We start from the raw sequence: 22,572 nt of genomic DNA on the forward strand, positions 1-22,572 counted from the left end.
AAATTCAACATACTTTCACTTTTCTAACCATATAATGAAAGAGCACTTGCTCTTTCAGAAAGCATGGGGAATGATATTACCCTTAACTTACGACTTGCTGACATATTATGTCAGCAAGTCGATGGAATGTGTAAGAGAAATTTTGTGGAATTTTCCTTGTTCTTTATATTGCTGCCCATACTGACGTCATGAATTGTAGCAGTTTCCTTATCCAGCGATGACGGCATCAAAACCTTAAAAATTCATAACTTTTGAATCTATTGTCCGATTTTCATCAAACTGTCGCTGACGTGTTCTACTGATTTTGCTGCTTTCAGTCAATCCGCATTTATTCATTTTTTTTTTGGGGGGGGGGGGTTCGATTCCTCTAACACTGATAGTTATTGTTCACCAAATGATCTGAGTTACGTTGGTTCTTTTCTTTTTCAAGTTTGTGATGAAATATGCAGGTGACGCAATTAGAACTTCACTTTTAGGATTGAGGTTACACTCTGTTGTTGTTGCAACTTGGCTCGTGTCGATGCACTGTGCAAATTGCTACCAAATAACAAGGTATAGGCCGTCTCTGCACTTCATCTGGCAAACATTCATACAAAACATCATATGCTCTATTTGAATCTGATGTATACAATGTTTGTAGTTACATGATAATGAGGACATTTTTTTTTTAGCTGAAAGAAAACTCAAATAGTAATTTTCATCCAGTTAGTCGAACATTATAATTTCTTTCATTTATTCATTTCAAACCGAAAATCAATTACAGTAAAATATATCTTACACGTACATAGTTACACAAAATTAATACAACATTGTAATATAGGAAAATTATTTTAACGGAAGTACATTGTACGCCATGACTATAATGACTACATACCGAAACCAACAATGTTAGAAATGGAGGGGAATACTGCAAAGCAAGGCTTGTAATGAAAAATTAGTCATTACTGACGTAAAAAAAACCAACAACACACAAAAACTAAGGCAGATTGCAAAAAAGGCAGACAAAACAGGCAAAGAGAAAATACACACACAAAGAAACAAACACGAGTCAGCTCTCTTAAAGGAAAGGATAATCGTGGAAGGAATAACAGGAACAGACAAATGAGGATAGGGAAAGGGGGAAAGTGGTGAAGGAGGAGGTAATAGAGGAGTTAATCAAAGAGTCATAATGCACACGAGGCATGAGATACATTAAGGATGGAGAGAATATCATGTTCTGAGATTTATTTTTTTGAATATGGTTTTGACGAGGATAAATCAAAGACTTGAAATTAGCACACATTAAAAAGAATCGTTTGCTATGCAGGAATTTTTTTTAAAGTCTTTTTTTCAAAAGTAAAAGAATCAAAGCTTAAAGCTATTTTTTTGTGTTATCAAGACGATGCAAAAGTTTATGGCCAGAAAATGAGAATCTGGAGTTGATAAAGAAAGGTCCTAGTCAATGCATGAAATGTGGAATTCTTTGGATTGCCCGGTAGAATATGAATACTAGCAAACGGTTTTGGTTTGTTATTGAACGTGGAATCGAATACAAATGGAAGAGAATGGGAGAGCAAGCCGAGAAAGTCTGTACATGAATTGTCCCAAGTGCAAACGGTACAAATCATTAATCTTCGGAATGTTAATTTCGTGGAATAAAAAACAAAATCAGCATGGCTTCTTCGTGATTCATTTATAAATCATATAAAGAGCTTTTTTTCCCGCGATAACATTGTTTCTATGTACGAGGAATATTTCCACAGACGAGTATGCCGTAGATTAAATAGGGTGAAATTAAAGTTGAATAAAAGTATACCATCAAAAGAGAGATTAAAGGAAGACAACATTTGACTTTGTTCATGATATAAGATAATGCGACATGCAGAATCAACGTGTAAATTCCCAGTGAGCTTATTATCAGGAATCAAGCCTAAGAACATTATGAATTCAATTGAAAGGACTTCTTCTCTGACTGTGTCATCCCGAAAGCTATCCTTCGCAGTTTTTCACAGAGAGTTACTAAACAGCATGCATCTGGGTTGTTTGTTTGTTTGTTTGTTTTTTGAAGATTTACAATTTATTAGGACTTATCCACGGAGCAATTCTAAAATTCGGTATTTAAAGTATCAATCAAGATCACGTGAAGATTGAGAAAAATGAACTATGCGCATCGCAAATCTCTCAAAAAAAGTTTAGCATATTTGATCACCCATCTCTTCACATTTACGACATTATTATAAATTGAACGATTCTTTTAGTTGTGAAAGGATGACATTTTAAAACTATTGACTACTGATTCAGACGTCATCTTACATTCACCGGCCATGAACATGATGAAAGTACTCAAAATGCCAGTCGATGTTTACAGGCATGGTGCAGAAATGTGACAAGTGTGTACGCATCACAATAACGCTAACATCATTTGTAATTACACGGTACCATTTAACAGAATGATCTATAGTAAAATCGCTTCAAATCTCCAAATACCGTGAATACCGGAATGCAGCCCACACCGTTCCGCTTTCCGTACCCGTTTACCTGAACTATCAACACGATTTTACCAAACCTTTCAAGAAAAATATAAGCAGAGTTTCTAGCATTATAAGAAATCAGCCTCATTGTTGAGAAAATAGAGAAATCAGACCAATAGAGGGCAAAACTTAGACGGGGCATAATATTGCAGAAGGCGCAATGAACATTGATTTTATTAATTTAGAGATGAGTAAAAAATGCAATGTCCTATAGGTGAAAAGTTGACATGGTTCACAGTGTTCACTTTGGAAATGGCTAATGGCTGATGGTGTCTATACATTCCAAAGATATAAAAAAAAAACTGTGCACAAGGAGCCTGTTATGGAAATCGTTCCAAAACTGATGATAACTTCCCGTGTAGCTACAATCTGAACTTATCATTGTGTAACGCATACATATCAGTTTTAGAGGATATACAGTTGATCATGAGTGGAGTAATATGAAGTCAGTCGCTTGCGCTGTATTTTTTCGATTTGTCATCAAAGTCTTCGTCGTTTTTCTCCTCTAATTTTTTCTTCTCCCTCCACCACTTCCGGAGCGTGATTCCAATTAAGCTCCCCAAGATTAGAGCGGCGCCAATCATGGTGATGTAATTCGGGAAAGTCCCGATGAAGAAGTATTCCAGAGTGAAGGTGAAGAGAACGTCACTAGTCCTGATGAGAGACACCATCGTCGCCTTCTCGTATCTCGTTGCCAGGGTGACCGTTATCTGTGAGAGGAAAGTAAACACTGCGGTGAGGACGAGGAGGATGCGATCTCTACCGCAACGTGGTATTACCCACTCGTCAAAGATCGTTGCCGCAGAGCTGCTGAAGAGCAGAGCTATGAGGGAGTAAACGATGAGGAGCGTTACTGGATGGACGCGATATTGCCCAATCTTTCTCAGACTGATGAATATCGTCCCGACGAGAATGGCCACTATCAAGGCGAATATCGGTCCCAAGATGGTTGATGATGTTTCCGTTCCTCCAAAGACAAAAGTCGGCTGGATTACGAGGAAGACCCCGAACAGCGTGACGGCAGAGAAAACGATCTCGAACGCCGTGCAAGTCTCATGGAGGATGAGGCAGCTGAAGAGAGCAGTGAAGACTGGCGAGCTGTAAATAATCGCCTTGGCGTTTCCCATAGGCATCACTTGGAAGGCAAAGTACGCCATCAGCGAGCAAATGGATCCAATCACGGAGCGATAAAGCACCAGCAAGAACGCAGTCCTCCCCACTCTAAAGGAGACCTTACCCAGAACTCCGAGCGGTACACAGATGAGGAATTGAATCAGCATCTGCGCAAAGACGACTTCGTTTGATCCAACTGATCCGGCAAGCAACGCCACACAAAGCGTCGCAAACGAAATCAAAATCGTAGAAACCAATGCCAGAGTCACGCCCTTGTACCGATTAAGTGAGCATGCGCTTTCGCTACGGTCTGCCTGTCCCTGCGAATCCGACATCGAAGGAGTGACCACCCCTGCACTCCCAACATCACTTCCATAATCGGAGTCGTATATTTCCTTCGAACGTGGCATCGATGATATGGAGCTGCTGCAGCCAACACCGCGGTCTGTCGTTTCGTCATAGCCGAAGTTGTCCAGCCCTTGCGCGTGGCAGCCGCCGTTCTCGATGACATCTTCCGGTTTTCTTCGAGAGCGTCTCAAGGTGGGCGTAGTACCAGGAGATGGGATGTAGTCTGATTTTGTTGTGGGTAACGGGGACGGCAGGACCGGCTGTTTAAAGTCGCCGCTCTTACTCCTGCTGGCCTGAGAGTCTTCAACTCCGGAAAGCGATTCATTACCCCGGATGAACATACTTTATCTCCTGCAGACAACGATAACGACAATAAGACAGATCATAGTCAATGACATGCGTTTTGTCTTTAGTCAATTTGTATCTGATGATAACACAAGCAAACATAAATTATATAATGAGACATCAAAAATCACAGTAAAGCTTGAAGTAGAGGATTTTGCATTTAAGGAATCCAGTCGATAAACTCTGTGCTGCGTTTATTTGATTTTCACTTTTGATTTATTTCGGTGACTTTTGTTGTTGTTTTTTGGAGAAGAAGAAGAATACAATGTACAAACGAAAAGAGAGCAAATACACAGCTTATGGTGAAATGACATTCTCTGAGGAAAATCATATTTAACAAACGAATTCAATTAATAGTTAAAATACAAAATGCAACAGAACGTTGAATTTTCTTTTACATGACATCTTACAATCACCATACTTTAATAATGATTCTTGATGAGGTGACAGCCGTTTCATGAAAAAAGGGGTCGCAAGTGCGGGGGGGGGGGGGGAGGGAGGAATCACGAATAGTTTGATTTGATTCTACTTACTAATGAAATATGATTATGCTCAAAGGGATCATAAATAACCATAGCTCTACATTTCTGTTATAAGTATTTGTACTACATTATATTTCAATACATACTTTTATAACTATGAATATCATTAATATCATGAATATCAATAGCAATATCTATTTATCATCATTAACTGTACCTTTCTTTCAAAAGGTTTTAAAAGGAGTGAGAATTACTTCAGATGATTAGGAAGAGCATTCCATACGTCAGATCCACAGTGTCTTTAGGACTTGTGAGCTAACAGAATTCTCGGTTTATCGACATGATCTAAATGAATGTTATTGCAGGTACAGATTGGATATTAATGAACTTTTTAATTTTGTTAAAGCATGAGGTAGCAGAATCTTTGTACACTTCAACATAAATCTTACCGTTTGAAAATCATTGATATCATCTAATCTGATCATGTGAATCGGTTAAATAAAGGATCAATGTATTTTAAAGGTAGAATTCATACAGCCTTCTTCTTGTACAATTAAATCGTTTTAATTTGGATTTAACACAATTTACCCATATGTAAGATTACAGATAAAGTATGTGAGGTAGGGTTACAGTAGAGTGTTAAGGCATTAAACGAATTTTTGAGACAGAAGTGTTTTATCCTATTGCATGGAATTCAAATTCCTTCAGCCAATTTTGAAGATATATTAGCTGTATGATAATTCCACCTTAAATAATTGTCAATCATTACTCCTAATTTTTATCTAAAAATGAATTTTCAATCTTTATTATCATAATCAATTTGCTGATTGACATTGGAGTGTGCAGTTTTTATGCATCATTAAATTTACCAATATTTAGCGATAGTTTATTACATTTCAACAAATTTGCCAACCAAGACATGCAAGATTTTGTTACAATTCAGTACATTTTTTTTTCAGTCTCGAAACGTTGCTAAACCTTGCCTTTAAACATTACCCAACATTACCTAATGAAGGCCATCAACAGTGAAACAGACTTCGGGGCCAATCCCGATGTACACTTCCTATCGCAGATTACTTACTGTCATCTTATCATAGTGTTAAGATTACAAAGAATCCCTGATTACTAGTCTCTACTCAGCGACACAGCCTTTGACCAGGGAGATGTTACATAGTGGAAGCAATTTGTGCAAATTTATGCGTAGGTTGGCTAGCATTTCACTGGCTTTGATGTCCCATGCTCCAATCCACTCCTCCATTGAGATTGGATGTGGAGACCAATGAAGTGGTTCTTGATGATCAAAAAAATATATATAAGTCGTATTGAAGAGAAAAATTAAATGTTTAAATCCTGTATGGAATATGATGGAGATGATATCGATGAAAAAAATATACATCTTCAATCTCATTTTTACAAATGCCCCAGGACTAAAGAAAAATAACTACAAAACAAGAATATTAGTAGCCTCTCAACAACAAAAAAAGAAAGAAAGAAAAAAGGTATACATTTAACCATCGTGAGAACAATTGTGCGCAAACTTGATCGCCAGGTTTTAACACTTGAATATCATTTCTTTTTAAATTAAGTAATTGTCTAATGTGATGTCGACGCACTTAGTCAGACAGTAACATTTTACATCCAAAGAAGTACATTTTTAAATTTTTTTATCCTGTCCTTTACATATTAATATTTGCTACCGAAAATATTACGAGACTATAAATATATGAACTGCTGCTCGCTATAGATTTGTCGTGATTCGGGAATGATGCATATTTGAACAGAAGGGATCTGTTTTATCAATGCAATGTATTGTCACCTGCGATTTAAAGCTGATAATCTCCGCGACAAAAAGGAGAATAGAGAGATTCTGGTTTCTTCTCCTCCGATTACATTTTCCTCCATTGACATATTGACCATTGACGTATACTGCTATCCATACTTTTATTCATAAAAAAATAACAGCTATTTGAATACTCTGGAATAAGACTGAATGTATGTTTGAACGAAAATCAAATCTCAACAAAACCCTATGCATCGACTTTTTCCTTACAGCACCAAGTCCCGAGGCTAGTTGCTGTAAAAATGATCATCCTGCCGTCATTAAACTCCCACCTCAAAATGTCACTTTGTGTCTGACACTGGAAAAAGACTGGAAGGAACTTACGAAATTTGTTAAGTCTTCACTTGATCGCGGACAGAACTCTATAAAGCTTTACAAAGTTGAAAGAGAGAAGCAAGAATTCAAATCGTGTCAAATGTGTGCCAATTTAAGAAAAAAAAACGTTTTAGAATTATTGTTTTAGAATTTGTTTTGAAAATGCAACTGCAACTGCACACAAGCAATTACGTATCAACATCAGCAAGGATCAGAGGGCTAATGACATAATAGAAATTGTTTTTTTTTCACTTGTCTCACGATGGATTATAAAACTACATCATAAAGAACAAATCACAGAAATATGGTTTCTGAGTGAATGGGTTGATTATTCAAAGGTTATAGGACCATGGTTGTCTCCATCTTCAAACTGTCTCCGTGTGTTTTTATATTCTTCAATTGGTAGGGCAAATATCGCCCTGAATTGTGCAGTGAATGTCAACATACAACTTAAACATCACAGAACTTCACAAATACCGCTGAATAATTCTGTCTGCGGAATCAAGTGTACATTCAGTCAACTTCGTGTTTAAAGTAAACGCTTTCGCTCATTGTCGATGCAGCACATGTTCAGAAGGAATTGCCATTAGGCCCTACTGGATGACAACATCAATTCGAAAAAAAAAAAGTTCCGCGAAAGAAACTGTACATTTACAGCTGCTGCTTACCACACGGTTCACCTGTTTATAAGGTATATACTCTGACATGGGATATGCTGGGTCAATGCGATATGATAATCAAATTGATCCCATTTAAGAAAAGGCATGTTAGTGACCATTACTTTATGTTTATTTGCAGCGATATCATAAGTATTGAGGTTTTTTGTTAGTTGCTATGATATCATGTTTTCTTATGTTTTATAAGCCTATAACTGATGGAACCGAACATACAACTGCAGATGTGATTCCAGCAGTGTTCACTATCTGCAAGATTTGACAATTCCTATTCTCAGAATACTAAAAAGATTCGAAGATTCAAGGTTTGATTCAAACATTGATAGAACACGACTAGGTTAATTCTTATTTCATACTACATGCAAAGGTATCATGCCTACATGTTTTAAAAGAGTTATAGATGTAATATTAAAACATTGCGCGCAAATCTTGTTTCGATTGAATTTTCAACGAATTGTTCATTGGTGTGTATATCTCTACCTATCTCTTTCTTCTTTTTCAACCTTCTTATGTACAATTATGACTATGATGTATGCTATTCTTTTCATAATTACGTCCCTCTGCGCCTCAGAATAGGATACTAGATCGAAGGCGCATTACAAATGCTGTACTTATTATTATTATTATTATTAAATAACAAAGTAGGCCATATTTTATTCAGTAGGTCCTATGAATGTGGCTCGAATTGTCCGCGCATTTAAAAGATCCTAAAACCGTAGTGTGATTACTATAACCTTAGAACATCACATAACATTTCCGTCATTTTTGACATAGACTAAAAAAAAATACGGCCGGAAAAGGGGTGTGGGTGGAAAATCATTCAAATATCCATCTGTGCAACTATAGAGCTTATATACCTTTCGCATATAGACAGGAAATTTCGTGTTTTTCACTTTTGGGAATATGTTCAAAGAGGAAATGACAGGGAATGAATAAAGCAATTACTTGTTGTTGTTTTTTATGTTCTGTTATATGTTGGCAGATGTAATGATAAAAGAGTCAGGGGCCCTGTTTCATAAAGTTGTTCGTAAAGTTACGAACGACTTACGAACGACTGGTGATCAGTTCTTATGTGCTAGCTTGTCAGAATTTCAATAATTCAGCACAAGAACTGATCACCAGTCGGTCGTAAGTCGTTCGTAACTTTAGGAACAGCTTTTTGAAACATCCCCAGGGAGTGGTATCTCTGAGGAAGAGGAAGTGAAGAAGAAATATAAAAAGATAAAGAGCTATTGCGTAAGAGATTAGCTTATGAAACCACTGGCAACATTCCTAGTTTTGTAAATCAACATCATTACACGTCGGGCTTGCACCTCATGAGCCTGAACACGTGCTTTGTCTTTATTTTCAAACCAAATTAAAATATTCATATTTGTCAAGAGGAATCATTAGCCACAATTAGGTAACGAGCATAATATACACAACATTTCATGAAATCGAAAGGAAGTACGTAACAGCCATAATTCTGCAATAACATTGTAATATATTCTATAATACTAGTAGTATAATAAGCTAAATAATTGTGTCGATTTATGATCTCCTGAACATCACATTTTTCATGTTTATCTAAATACGTCACAATGCATTCTATAATTTTTCTGCTGTTTTTCTGACTTTACGCTTACAAAAAAAACTCTCAAAGTAAGAATGTGTAGATAATATCATCTGACAATCACTGCTGAAGTACTAATTTGACTAACAAAAAAAAAGCAATAACATTGGAATGTATTCATATCTTCCCTCAGACTGTGTATAATTTCCATATTTCCATGTTCCTGTTCAAATCAAATTAAATCAAAATTAAGAAAAGGCATTGCACGGAAACAGACAAAATATAGGGGTAGCTAGGCCAGTGGATTCCATTGTCTTTTGTTTATTATATTAGTTCAGTTCAGTTCATTTATTTTCATTCTCATTTTTTCCAACAAAACATAACACAGAATAAATCAGGAATTATATCATATGCATTATGTACATTAGAATGTGCGAATCGAAAATTAACAAATAGAGGTATACATATCGGCAAAATACTAAATTATGTTTGAAGGGGGAAAAGGAGAACTGAGAGGTTCACTACGAAAAAAAAGCAATGCTTGTATATTGTGAACCACTCAAGTGTTTCTTTAGAATTACTTACTGTAATTACAAATACTTAACACGAAAATGATCAATTAATTGATTAATCAATTAACACGAGAATAATTAATCAAAATGAAATAATTATTAGTATACTCTACCAGTAATTGGCAGCTTATGTCACTGGCAGAATCATGGTTTGGAAGTTGTTTTTTTGTGTGTGCGTACGTGAACATATCCAATTCATCTGAAAAACATAGTATAAAAAATTGAAATATAACACATGTTTTAAAATTTTAAAGTCATATAATTGATGATAAGGGCATTATGACCTGAACCAAGTCAATTTTTCTCAATTTACAACACAATTTTTGTAATCTAGTTAATTCAATTTAGCAAATTAAACGACGTAAAGACTTGATTGATAACAGCGTAGACATAATGTTTAAAGTCTTATAAAACGACTCACCCAACGTTCAAAGACGGTACAGATGAGCTAGAATCTGGCTTTCGATATAAAGACACCGATTCCACCTATGCCCACCTGCCAACTGTTATATACTGACAACAACAACGCGGAATATCATCTTGGTTTTCAAATTTATGTGTTAATGAAACGACTTACCTTTTGTTGATATCAGACAACATTAACAAATTAATACTGCGTCAATCCACAATGATAAAGTCAATGCTTTGTAGTTTCTCCTTACCGTGCTGCAAGCGACGTCAAAAGAATGGGATTGGAAATAAAATGATCCACACAGTTCCTACGTCGCTTTAGACGCAACACATCAGCTGCTTTTCAACAAGAGTGATGGTCTCCCCTCACTATAAAGCTGTCTTTTTCAAGTAGTACGGAGAACACTTTCACACTCTGTACACTCATTAACAATCGCGTGTGTGTTGTCCACCTTTACAGCGAGATGAAAATAAGTTATGACCATTGTAGCGGAATGGCTACTGTCACACACACGAAGCCAGATGACATGAAGGGACACTTAAATCTGACGGACTGTCATTGTGTATCTAACTGATTGAACTTTGCACTCCCGTTAGCTTTGGTTCATCCAGTGCCTCGTGCACTAACACGCTTTCATGATAGATATCATGTTTCTGTTTTTAATGTTGTTTTGTCAATTTTTATTGTCTGTAACTCACTTGTTCATATTGTCTCTCACTATACGAGACATTTCAATTCTACAATTTCAGTTTATAGAGAAAATGTCATTGGAGCGTGTGAAAATGTGAGTGGACAAGCTTCTATGTATGGTTGCATGTGTGTGCGTTGTGCGTGTGTGTGTGTGTGTGTGTGTGTGTGTGTGTGTGTGTGTGTGTGTGTGTGTGTGTGTGTGTGTGTTAGCATACTGGGTAGATATCCCTAAGATAAGAGATATCACGAAGTTTGATGTAACACAATATCAACTAACATGGGACTCACTTTGGACAATAAGACATGACCACTTAATCATCCAGCCAGGTAGAATGAACAACCCGGGTTTGCTTGGGATAGGATGAAAGGTCGTCTTTGGATTGCTTCTACACACATGCAGTGACTCAGGTCTTTTTGAACTCGAGGGACCAAAAAAAAAACAGCAACAACAACAACAAAACACTTCCGGAGTCTGAAACGCTGCTATAAGAAGTAGTACTATACAACAAGGCCTTCCGTTTGCAGCGAACATCACGTTATCAAAAAAGAAGGGGAAAAAAAAAAAGAATGACGAGTGGTTATTGATCATGCTTTCATCTTCTACTGCATTTGACATTTTTCTCATTGTCGCTTTTTGCTGGCACCAGCATGTAGACCAAGCCGACATTGACTGTGCATGCTTTTCCTGCGACATATCCAACGTCTCTCAAAGGTGTATATCAAACGTAAAATGACGCTGCATACAGGTCTCATGTATGTTAGTCAGGAAGCAAGCCTTAGTGGTAGGGCGAAAACTTAGCATATTGCAGTGCGAATTGTCACTGCATAAATTATGACATGCAGCAAGAAAAGATAAAAGATGTACCGTTAAAGGGGTAGTATAGTATTGGTGGAGATGAGAAATGGACTTTTAACTTTTTGCGATATATCAAGAAACCACTTGTTAAAATAGTCCAGAGCATATGCCATTCTAAAGGGGAATTCAAAGTTTATTTGATGAAAATCGGTTTTGGAATGGCCGAGACATCTAAAAACAAAGTAAAACAAAGCAGTCGGAATAAAAGATGGGTCCCAGCTTTTATTAGTATTACTCTGTTTTGGGTGTCTAAGCCATTTACAAACCAATTTTCATCAAATAAACGTTGAATTTTTATTGGAATTACATGCTCCTTTATATTTTCATAAGAGGTTTCTCGTAACCTCACCCCAAAATGTTATAGGCTTGATGTTAGGTATCCATAAAAACTATACGATCCTTTTTTTTTTTCCTCTGGAGGCGTACACACACAGTCAGTTATAAATTATTGCATCGTACTGTATCACATGCACTGTTTTTTTTTTCTTCTTCTTTTGTGATGGTAATTTTGGTTTTGCATTGTCTTAATGTTATTTTGTTTTTTAGTCTTTTTGTGCGCTCAGAAACACCAGTATAAAGCGCCGTATTAATGCAATTATTATTATTATTATTATTATTATTATTATTATTATTACTATTATCATCATTGTTATTATTATTATCATTATTATTATTATCATTATTATTATTATCATTATTATTATTATTATTATTATTATTATTATTATTATTATTCAGGGAGCAGCTCAGGTGTTAACGAGGAAACACTTAATACAAGCCCCACCTGTACTTTTCCATTTTATGGAGGCAAGGGCCTAAACAAATTGAGCTGAGATCTAACGGGGGCATCCCACGAGACCGACACCCACGAGTCATACGGTCCTCGAGACCGACATCAATAATAGGTCCATGAGTCACACAGCCCACGAGTTATACGGCTCAGGAGTCATACAGCCCATGAGTTCGACACTACGCACAACAGGCTCATGAGAGCGACACCAAGCAAACATAGCCCACGAGACCGACACTAAGCAATAAAGGCTCATGAGACCGACACTAAGCAAAGAAAGCCCACGAGGCCGACAATAAGCTAAAAAGGCTCACGAGACCGACACTAAGCAAAGGAAGCCCACGGGACCGACAGTAGGCAAAGAAGGCCCCCGAGACCGACAGGATAAACAGCGCCATCTACATGTCAATCACCTGTGCAGGGTGTTCCATGAACGGAAAAATAACATACTGGCGGGTGTAATTTCGTAACGCTATCAACTGAAGGATGGTGACCATTTACATAATTATTAACGTCATCAAATATGTATTTCTACATACTTCTGGGGAGGGGGGGGGGGACAAGTGTGTCAGGGAGCGACATTGTTATCAAGTAGAAAAATTGAATTGTATTCTTCATGCCACCGCTCCCTCCCCCTCCCCAAAAAATAGAAGAATTAGTATTCTTCACCCCCCCCCAAAAAAAAAGAGACAAAAACACAAATGAATTTAACAGAGGACAATAACGATGTATGAATTAATATTAGAGCATTGATAATGCCATCGTGCTATTTTTTAAAGGCTTTCCCAATTTTTAGCTAGAAGATGGACAGGATATAATTTTTACCTATTCTCTTTCCCGATTCACTAGTTACTTATTCTATTTTAGATTTTCTACCCTCCTGCTTGGAAGTTTTGCAGTAAGATCTATTTGTAATTTTCTCTGTAACTGTAATGTAATGCTACTAATTAAAACGTTTTATATCGCAGGGACTCACCTCAATTTGTGGCTTGTGTTATTCTCCTCCAAACAGTACATTTTTTTTCGTGAAATACAATAGCTGTTTTCAATGATGCATCTAATTTTTCCCGAATCCCTTACGCTACCTTAATAGACGATTACGTTATTTTTTTATTTCTAATTAATACTAATTCAACACCCTCGCAGGTTTACTATGGAAAGATCTGTTACACACTTTTACTGTACTTTGTTCATTTTTTTTCACAAACAAACACCCATGCAAACACAATTAAAGATCCTGATCATTTCAGGGGGGGGGGGGGGGGGCAACTGATGGGGTTACACCCTGCCGGAGATGGCAACTCTTCTTTTCCATCTCTCATATCTGCCTATGCTATTATCAGGACATCCCATACAATTTATTGGTCTATAGGTGGCGCTGTTCATCCTGTCGGTCTCGTGGGCCTTCTTTGCTTAGTGTCGGTCTCGTGAACCTCTTTTGCGTAATGTCGGTCTCGTGAGCCTTGTATGCGTAGCGTCGGTCTCGTGGACCTTTTAAGTGTAGTGTCGGTCTCGTGGGCTTGGTTTGCTTACTGTCGGTCTCGTGAGCCTTTTGTGCGTAGTGTCGGTCTCGTGAGTCGTATAACTCCTGGGCTTATTTTACTTGATGTCGAACTCGTGGGCTTTATTTACTTAGTGTCGAACTCGTGGGCTGTATAACTGGTGGGCTGTATGACTTGTGAGCTGTATGACTCGTGGGCTGTATGACTTGTGAGCTGTATAACTTGTGGGATGTATGACTCGTGGGTGTCGGTCTCGTGACGTGCACCCTTTTTATTACCCACACGCTGTACTTTAGAAACAGTTCAAACGCTCTTAGCTATTGCCTCGGCCGTGGTAGACTGCTCCGGCGGTACCTTGTGTGGATAATTTTTAATAATGCCCTCACTGATCTGTAGAATTTACTTTGTGTAATAGAAGATTATGCTTTTCAGAAGTCGATCAATAGGCCAGCTTGCCTAATGACGTCAGAGGGGATTAATCGAACTTGAGTAATTGATGTTTTGCTGCGGTATTTTCGATTTTTAAGTGAGAGTACCCCCACACCATCGACACAGAAATCAAACTGCCGGGTTATATTTTGTCCTTGTACCAATTACAGTGGATGCTCAGTTAATGCATACCCGATTTGTAAAGTCACAAAAGTTCTTGGAATATTGCACACTTCGATCAACAGTTACAAATTTGTATTTCAGTTTTCGTCAAATTCGTGTGCTGTTCTTTGTATCAATCCATGATATCACGCTATATGATAACGAACTGATACAGGGAATTTCGCGTAACTCCATTACATTTATACATATACATATATATAAATTCATACGTATATCCACATAAAGATAATAAAGGCAGCACAGGTCTACACAATAGCAATGATACCACATGAACAGTGCATAATCTCGAGTACACTTTAATAGGCTGTTTCACGATAATTGCAATGATCCCTCAAGATGCATTTCATTACCCGTACAAGCCGAAGGCTTCGGTAAAATAGAATTAATTATGTATCAGGGTTGATTTGGCAGTTATAGAGTTTCTAGTTTTTAGAGTGGTACAGCTTGGCAGGGTCTAGTGCTGACATTAAAGGGTGTGTACAGTTCTGGTCGAGGTGAGGATTTAGCTTTTAACGTTTTGCGAGATATTCAGAAACCACTCTATGACATGTCAAAGAGCATGCAGTTCTAAGGGGTATCAAAAGTTTATTCTATGAAAATCGGTTTTGAAATGGCTGAGATATCCAAAAAACAAGGTAAAACGAAGAGATCCTAATAAAGTTGTGGCATGTCGCCTTTTATTATTATCATTTTTTTTGATATCTCAGCCATTTGAAAACCAATTTTCATCAAATAAACGTTAAATCCTTCTTAAGATTACATGCTCTTTCATATTTCATAAGAGGCTTTTCATTACCTCACTTAGGAATGTTCAAAACATAAACCCCCACCTCAACCAGTACTGTACAGTCCCTTTAAGACCGTCGATTTTCAATGCAGCCAAAACATGATTATAGTGTATGAACATGCACTCTGACGACTCTGAGTGTTTTATTGACACTTGAACGCGAATGAAATAAAACCTGCGTCGCCTACTCATGGTGACGGTGCATGGACTTTCAACTCTATGATAAACAGCACAATCTCGTTAACGTGTCATAATTGACAGAGCGTATTTGCCAAACGGGTGTAATTGTTTCTGATTAAACAATTTCCATTTTTATTTATGCCTTGTTCTCCACGTCTTTATGTTTTAATGCCAATTAGCGGAAGCTTATGGAGCCATTACTTTATCATCGCGAATTGTATCAGTCAAGTTTGTTTTCTTTTACGCTTGGCAGGTCGCTTATAAGTTTCTACACACTAATCCACAATTTCTATGTACTCAAACAATACGTACATTGCATGGATATGTCATCAAGTGTAGGGCTATACGTGCCCTCTCGATAGAGTGTTTGGATATCATTTTCTTTTTGTAACGCAGAATCATATAGAACACATGTACGCGGTCAGATTTGAAAGCAAGATTTCTCATTGGGACATGATATTCAAATTTTTTCTAATTTCATGTTTTTTTTTCTGATTATTTCTGACTATAAGAATGACAAAATCGTGTCAAATTCCTCTTGTTTGAGAAATTCAAACAAGCAAGTCAGTGTCGATGCTAATCATGATGCTCACAGGACCTTTGTTGTCCAAAACGCATGGTACCCTCAACATCACTTATGTGGCGAAACGAATATCTTTTTGTTGTCGTTGTTCTCCTTTTTTTTTTGTCAGATTAACTAGATGCGCCCTCCAAAACAAAAACAAACGCAAAAACAAACCTTCCAAGCCAATTTTCTGCTTTTGACCTCATCTGTCAATCATTGCTAAGGTACTGGTAAAATTAACAAAAGACATTGGAATGCACCTTCCCTGAGACCGAACATAGCTTGCACGTTCCCCTGCAATGTCTTTTGTTAAGGATATTAGTACTTTAGCAATGATTCACAGATGAGATCACGAAACAGAATACTGGTTTTTGAAGGGTTTGTTTGAGGGCGTATATCCAAGTAATCTAAAGAAAAATAGTATAAAAATATTATGAAATAATATATGTAACGTACGTAGAAATTTGTCTCGCAACATAAGTGATGTTGAAGATATCAAGAATCAACACAAATCACAACATGCACTTACATCACATAGGCCCGTTGATTTCTATTCATTCAACATGTATATATATTACATCCCTAATTCATTACACCATTTAACTACATTATATCCGCTTTCGATGACTGCTTTCAGGCAGAGACTATACAGTGATGGCTGCAAGTTCGTGGTGACTTTAATATGGCGCGAAAATCGTACACTTACATTTGTATGAACAACTGCGAGCAGGACAAGGTAGCAAACTGACGTGTCATTTGTAATTAGTGCACCAGTTGGAATAACATATCTTTCTCTACAAATAGGAATAAATACCAGACCTCTTAGATCGCACTGGCCATGTCTACGTACAGGATATGATAACGCAATACGTTGAGAGTTACTGCATGCCTACAAAACATCTTCCCCAGCATAGGTTTTTAAGGATCCCTTGTCGAAGAAATGTAGGCAAGATTACTTCCGTGTTTGCCATTGTCGTGATCGTGTTGCGTGAACATTGACCATCGTTACCATGCTTCTCTATAATGTGATACGATGTCTGTAAACAAAACCTGCATTGTTTTCCTAATCTTTGTTGTGAATATTTAGAAAATGAAATCTAAATCTATGCAACATAAGTCAAAACCAACACATGAGATTACGATTACCAATCGTAGACCTATTTGGTCGTTTCACGTGAGGTAATTAGAATCGTTTCACGTTGATGTTGAAATGGCACTATCTCAATGTGCGTCAACACGACTGCCGTGACTTCGTACATGGTTGTACGAGTATCTCTTTATTCATAAGGCAGGAATATGAGTTATGAATTTGAACCTAGAGTTCCTGCGTTGTCTCAATAGATTGTGTATCGTTCGGAATGCTGAAGTTGTTGTTAGATTGCTTATCATCTTCTTGATTCCGAAGCCGTCTTTTCTCCGTCCACCATTGCCCTGCTGTCAAGCCAACGAGACTGCCGACGATTATGAATGCTCCAGATATAGTAAAACCATTCGGGACCGTACCGAATATGAGAAAGTCGAGTATGAAGGTGAAGAAGACATCGGTTGTCCTGATCAAGGAAACGGTAGTAGCCGTCTCATACCTCATGGAGATGACGAAGGTAACTTGGGATGCGAAGGAGAATAGGGAATTGCAGATTAGAAAGATTCGGCTCCTCCCACAAGGCGGAATTACCCAGTCTCCCAGCCCTGTGGTCATGGATCCACTGACCGTTATCCCTACGATGCAGAGGGTGACCAACTGGACCAGTGGGTGAACTCGGTAAGCCGCTATCTTCCGAAGAGAAATGTAGATCGTCCCTATGAGGACAGCGCTGATGAGACAGAAGGTCGGTCCGAGAAAGGAGGACGATGACTCTTCGCCGCCGAAGAGGAATGGTGGTTGGATGACTAGGAACACTCCGCCAATCGTCGTCAGGGAGAAGATCACGTCAAAGACGGTGCACGCGTCGCTGAGGAGGACACAGCTGAACAACCCCGTGAAGATTGGCGCACTGTAGAGAATGGCCTTGGCGCTGGCTACTGGCATAACCTGATACGCGAAGAACACCAGGCAAGTCACCGTGGATCCTATGACAGACCTTAAAACAATTAGAACCCACGCCTCCTTTGGGTACTGGAATGATGCTTTCTGCAAAGTAAGTAGCGGTATGGAGAACAACAACTGCATGTACATTTGATTGAACACTATCTGATTCGAGCTGACTGACTCTCCTACAAGAACAACCAACATACTACAGATCGACAACATCATTGTTGAAAACAGAGCGTAAATCTTGCCTTTCAGCCGACTCGGACAGCAAAAAGTCCCTAGATATTTGGTCCTATTGTTTGATGTCAGAGAACTGCTCTCTGACGGAGCTGTCTCTTCTTTCAAATTCAAAAATTCTCTGTCCTTGCAGCTCTCTTCTGGGTGGGTCGTCATAATATTAGTCACTGGGTCATTATGGTCGTCGCTGGTGGTGTCATAACCCTTGTTGACGAAAGCATTACTATTATAGCTACTGCCTTCATCAATGCCTTTCATTGTGTATGAATCGAAAAGGCGTGTATTGCCGGAGTCCTCAAGTGTTTGCGAAGATGTCGATCGTGAAGATTTGGAATCTGTTCCGCAATCTCGACTACTTTCTTGATAAAATCTGCTTTCCGGGACTGGATCCATGATTTCGGAATCTGCATAAGCTGTCCAGCTATGGATGACAGAGCAAACATAAGCAAAGTAATAAAATAAAACATAAATTCTACCTAAGGGAGTATGAGTCACATAATGAATATAAAGGAAAGTGTAGGTGATTGCGATTAGTAGATGGTATTGGTTCTCACTTTCATACTGAAAGTTGATTTACCGTCACTGAAGGATGTACTATGTTCTAAACACACACACACACACACACACACACACACACACTCACACAAATACAAAACCCATGTTCTAATTGGATTTCAGACTATGCCTTCCCCGACATGGTGAAATTGCGGCGCTTAAGAGAATGTATGTACCTTAGCAAATTTTCTGTCATTCACCTTGATGTGTGAGGATATTCTCAACAGGACACTAAGCAACAAGGGCTGTATCAACGGTGTTTCCGTAACAACGGAGGTTACCGTTTGTAATTGTGTGTCTTATGTCCTATTGGAGAAAGAGTTCGTTTCAACGAAAGTGCAGTACAAAACGATAAAACGTTAACATTCAAACACAAGATATTTTTTTTTCTTTCCATTTTAGGCAATTGTCTAAACAGAAATAGCGTTTAATCGGCTATCAACCCAGTAGGTTATTACAGTCATTATCATTATTGTTACGCATGAGTGAACACAGCTGTTTTTGTCTTCCAAAGCAGAAAAACAAAAATTGCAGAAATTAACATTTTTTTTTATTCATTTGCAAATGCCCTTCACGATAGCATTGATAAGAAAGACTTGTTTAACATAATTAGAGACATGAGCGAAAAGTAAAAATGAGTTTTTGTTCCCTTGTATATCCTGATATTCTCATACAAAAACAAAGTAGGAAACTAAAGGGGAAAATGAGAGGTTTTCTTTTTGTAAACTGACACTCAATTGAGATATAGGGAGTAAGCCGCAAAGGTGATAAAATGGAAAGAATTTCTGTATTTCATTTCTTTTAATTTCATAGGAATGTTAGAATTCATGAGAACCAAATACAATATTCAAGTTTCTTAACTTGAAATAATATTCCAAGTTTCTACAATCTGTTTTTTTGATATTGCTTCTTCTTTGATGTCTTTTGATATTTGTTTATTGCCTTTATTTATCTTTGGGGGCTACAGAGACATTATAGAGATCAGAGGGTGATTTTTTTGCAAATTGATTTATGTTTCTTATTGTGTTAAATTTGTCTTTTGTTCAGAAAATATGTACGAATGAGAAATTGTCCATTTTTGCAATTTTTACTTTTGTGCCTTGGACCAGAAAAACGCTGGTGTGCACTCATCCATAAATTTTCCATTTTAATGATCTACCAGGTTAATAGCCAATAAAATTACCTTTAAAATGATGTATAAAACATTAATATCTAGCCAGATTTCTATGAGAAACATGAGCTTGAAAAAGTGTTTGTTTTCTTTCTTTTGCTGAGTGTACGTACGTATATTCAAAACACGATGACGTTTTGCAGCAAGGAATAATCAAGATCTCCTAGCCTCATTGTGTAAAATGTTATTCTGTCCCACAAGACATTGAATGACTTCAAACCTATCCCAATTGCGTTTCGAACCCTATTCATGTTTCCTCAAGTCATTTCAAATTTTATGGTATCGAAATGACGACCGACATCACATAACCGCAGCTGTAACACAGAGAGAAAGCGAGGGGGGAGGGGGAGTGTTCGACTAACAACACATGACAACTGTTATAATACCATGTGTTAATGAAGAATTTAGACAGCTGCTTGGTCAGTGGTGAACTTATCCAAACCGTCACGACCAGACAGACAGATGCATATTACCAAAACAAACAACTGACAGCTGACTGGAATTTGTAAAAGAATACTTTTGGCTTGTGTTTAAGTTGACTTAGAAGTATAAGACAACAACCTACAAAAGGATGGCGAAAGTTTCATAACGATGAGACGTAAGATAAAGATAAAGATCTTATAGTTTTTTTCACAATTTCACCAAACTCTGATTCGATCTACTACCACTCTGCAGCTTACAGGATGTAAAAATTTCATATCACAAATTACTTTTCTTGTCCTATGTCCGATTTTCATTAATCCTCTTTTCGTACGTTCGATTTGATTTTACTTCCTCACCGCAACTGAACTTTCTAGAGCAATATTGTACTTTCCCACCAACTAATTGTACTGCATACATGTGCCATAAAAACTTACCTACAATATCAACGGCGCTGGCAACAAGTTGTCACATCAATGTACGTTTGAATGCGTCTCAATTGATGTTTGATAATCGACGTCTAATAGGCTTATCTCGAACACACGAGGACTCTTCGCCATACAGCGAATCGTTCACAAAGGTTGACAAATACGAAAACGTAACGTCAGGCCCCTTTTGTATAATTTCAGACGTAAGATTGTGAGTAGTCAACCATGATCCCCATCAAGTATTCAAAAGCATTACTCATCGAAACATCAGCTCTTATCAAGCTTCTGTTTCATCTAATATCTGCATTAATAATTGATCCAATGCGTTCGTTACTGTTTAACCCATCCGGTCGGTACTACAGAACTTTGAAAGTCACAAATATCTCAAATTGACATGAAAGGTCTTGTTTAACGATCAAACTGTTCATACATTCATTCATTGATAATGATACAAATACTGTAACTCGTTATTTAGGTATATATTAAGGATGATTTCTTTTTCTCAAACAATTTGTGTTAGTAAATTGATTAAGTACTCGTATTCGAGATTTTGATAAGAGACACCATTCAAGAAAAATCTGGAAACAAAATAGTGAAATACTTTTTGTTTACCACGTTTTAATACTGTGACGACACAAGCTGCTGTTTTCCCATCTAAAAAGACTATAGCTAACCAATATAATCATTCAATTCAATTCAATTCAGTTATTTTCATTTATATTTTTCCACAAAATATAACCCAGATGATGATGCGATTTTTCTTTAATGTGGATAAATTGTATGATAGCTCAATACGTTCCATTCAATTTGGAGGTATTTATGTGTCATTGCAATGTATTTACCCTTTGGGATACGATTTTGAAAGTTTTCACCAAGTAAACCATTCTAATAATAATAATAATAATACCATCACACACACACACATACGCACGCACACAAAACAACAACAGATCAAAAAAATGTTTAAAACGTGTGTCTTCATTATTCACTATGCATTGTGCCTATAATACATTATGGTATGCACAAACGGAGATAGAACACGACACTGATCGAGATTACCAATTCTCGTTGCCAAGTTGTCCGGTCTGCGGATCTACGCAGTTAAGTAAACATAAAACGAAGTGATGCTGCATGTTCCAAAACCTTTACCTATAGAATTTTTAACTCAGATGTAGTCAACTGCTTACAACGGACATAAGGTTAGAAAATATTGTTGAGACAATTGTATATTGTATTCTCTCAGCTTGAGAACCCTGACGCCTATAGAATCGGCCTTTTGCAGTCTCTGTTATACGGAAATGATAAGCCTCAGATCAACGGCGTAGCCAGGATTTCATCTTAGGGGGGGCGGTTAGTCTGCGAGGGAGCGAAGCGACCGAGCCCGAGCGAGCGGAGCGAGCGAGGGGGGGGGGAGATTGTGGGAGGGGTGTGTCCCCCCTCCCACGGTAGGAACTTTTTGCATTTTGATGTTGTAAATGGTGCAATTTGATGCATGTTTTTGCGCATTTTATCGACGTGAAACAGTCCCACTTGTTTAAGGTAGCAGTTTATTTTGATGTAGATTATTATTGAACAATTTGCCTA

At 37.6% G+C, this 22,572-nt stretch overlaps 2 protein-coding genes across 4 annotated transcripts; both read right to left on the reverse strand.

Moving 5' to 3' along the window:
* Nucleotides 1-1,380: 1,380 nt before the first annotated feature.
* LOC139733012 (solute carrier family 35 member G1-like) lies at nt 1,381-10,665 on the reverse strand. 3 transcript variants are annotated; one of them, XM_071643865.1, is made up of 2 exons: nt 10,414-10,665; nt 1,381-4,322 (listed from the first exon to the last, which is right to left on the reverse strand). In XM_071643865.1, exon 2 carries the CDS (start codon nt 4,310-4,312, stop codon nt 2,957-2,959), a length of 1,356 nt encoding a protein of 451 aa, XP_071499966.1. In that variant the 5' UTR covers nt 4,313-4,322; nt 10,414-10,665; the 3' UTR covers nt 1,381-2,956. The 3 variants fall into 3 exon arrangements, with proteins under 3 accessions (XP_071499966.1, XP_071499960.1, XP_071499974.1); XM_071643859.1 differs by having other exon boundaries at nt 10,329-10,665; XM_071643873.1 differs by lacking the exon at nt 10,414-10,665 and adding an exon at nt 9,865-9,926.
* Nucleotides 10,666-17,460: 6,795 nt separating this feature from the next.
* LOC139732530 (solute carrier family 35 member G1-like) lies at nt 17,461-18,672 on the reverse strand. The gene has a single exon (XM_071643388.1). It carries the CDS (start codon nt 18,670-18,672, stop codon nt 17,461-17,463), a length of 1,212 nt encoding a protein of 403 aa, XP_071499489.1.
* Nucleotides 18,673-22,572: the final 3,900 nt, after the last annotated feature.

Source organism: Diadema antillarum, unplaced genomic scaffold, assembly GCF_040938485.1.
Source record: "Diadema antillarum isolate AM-2024a unplaced genomic scaffold, OU_Dant_1.0 scf00000024, whole genome shotgun sequence".
Taxonomy (NCBI): domain Eukaryota; kingdom Metazoa; phylum Echinodermata; class Echinoidea; order Diadematoida; family Diadematidae; genus Diadema; species Diadema antillarum.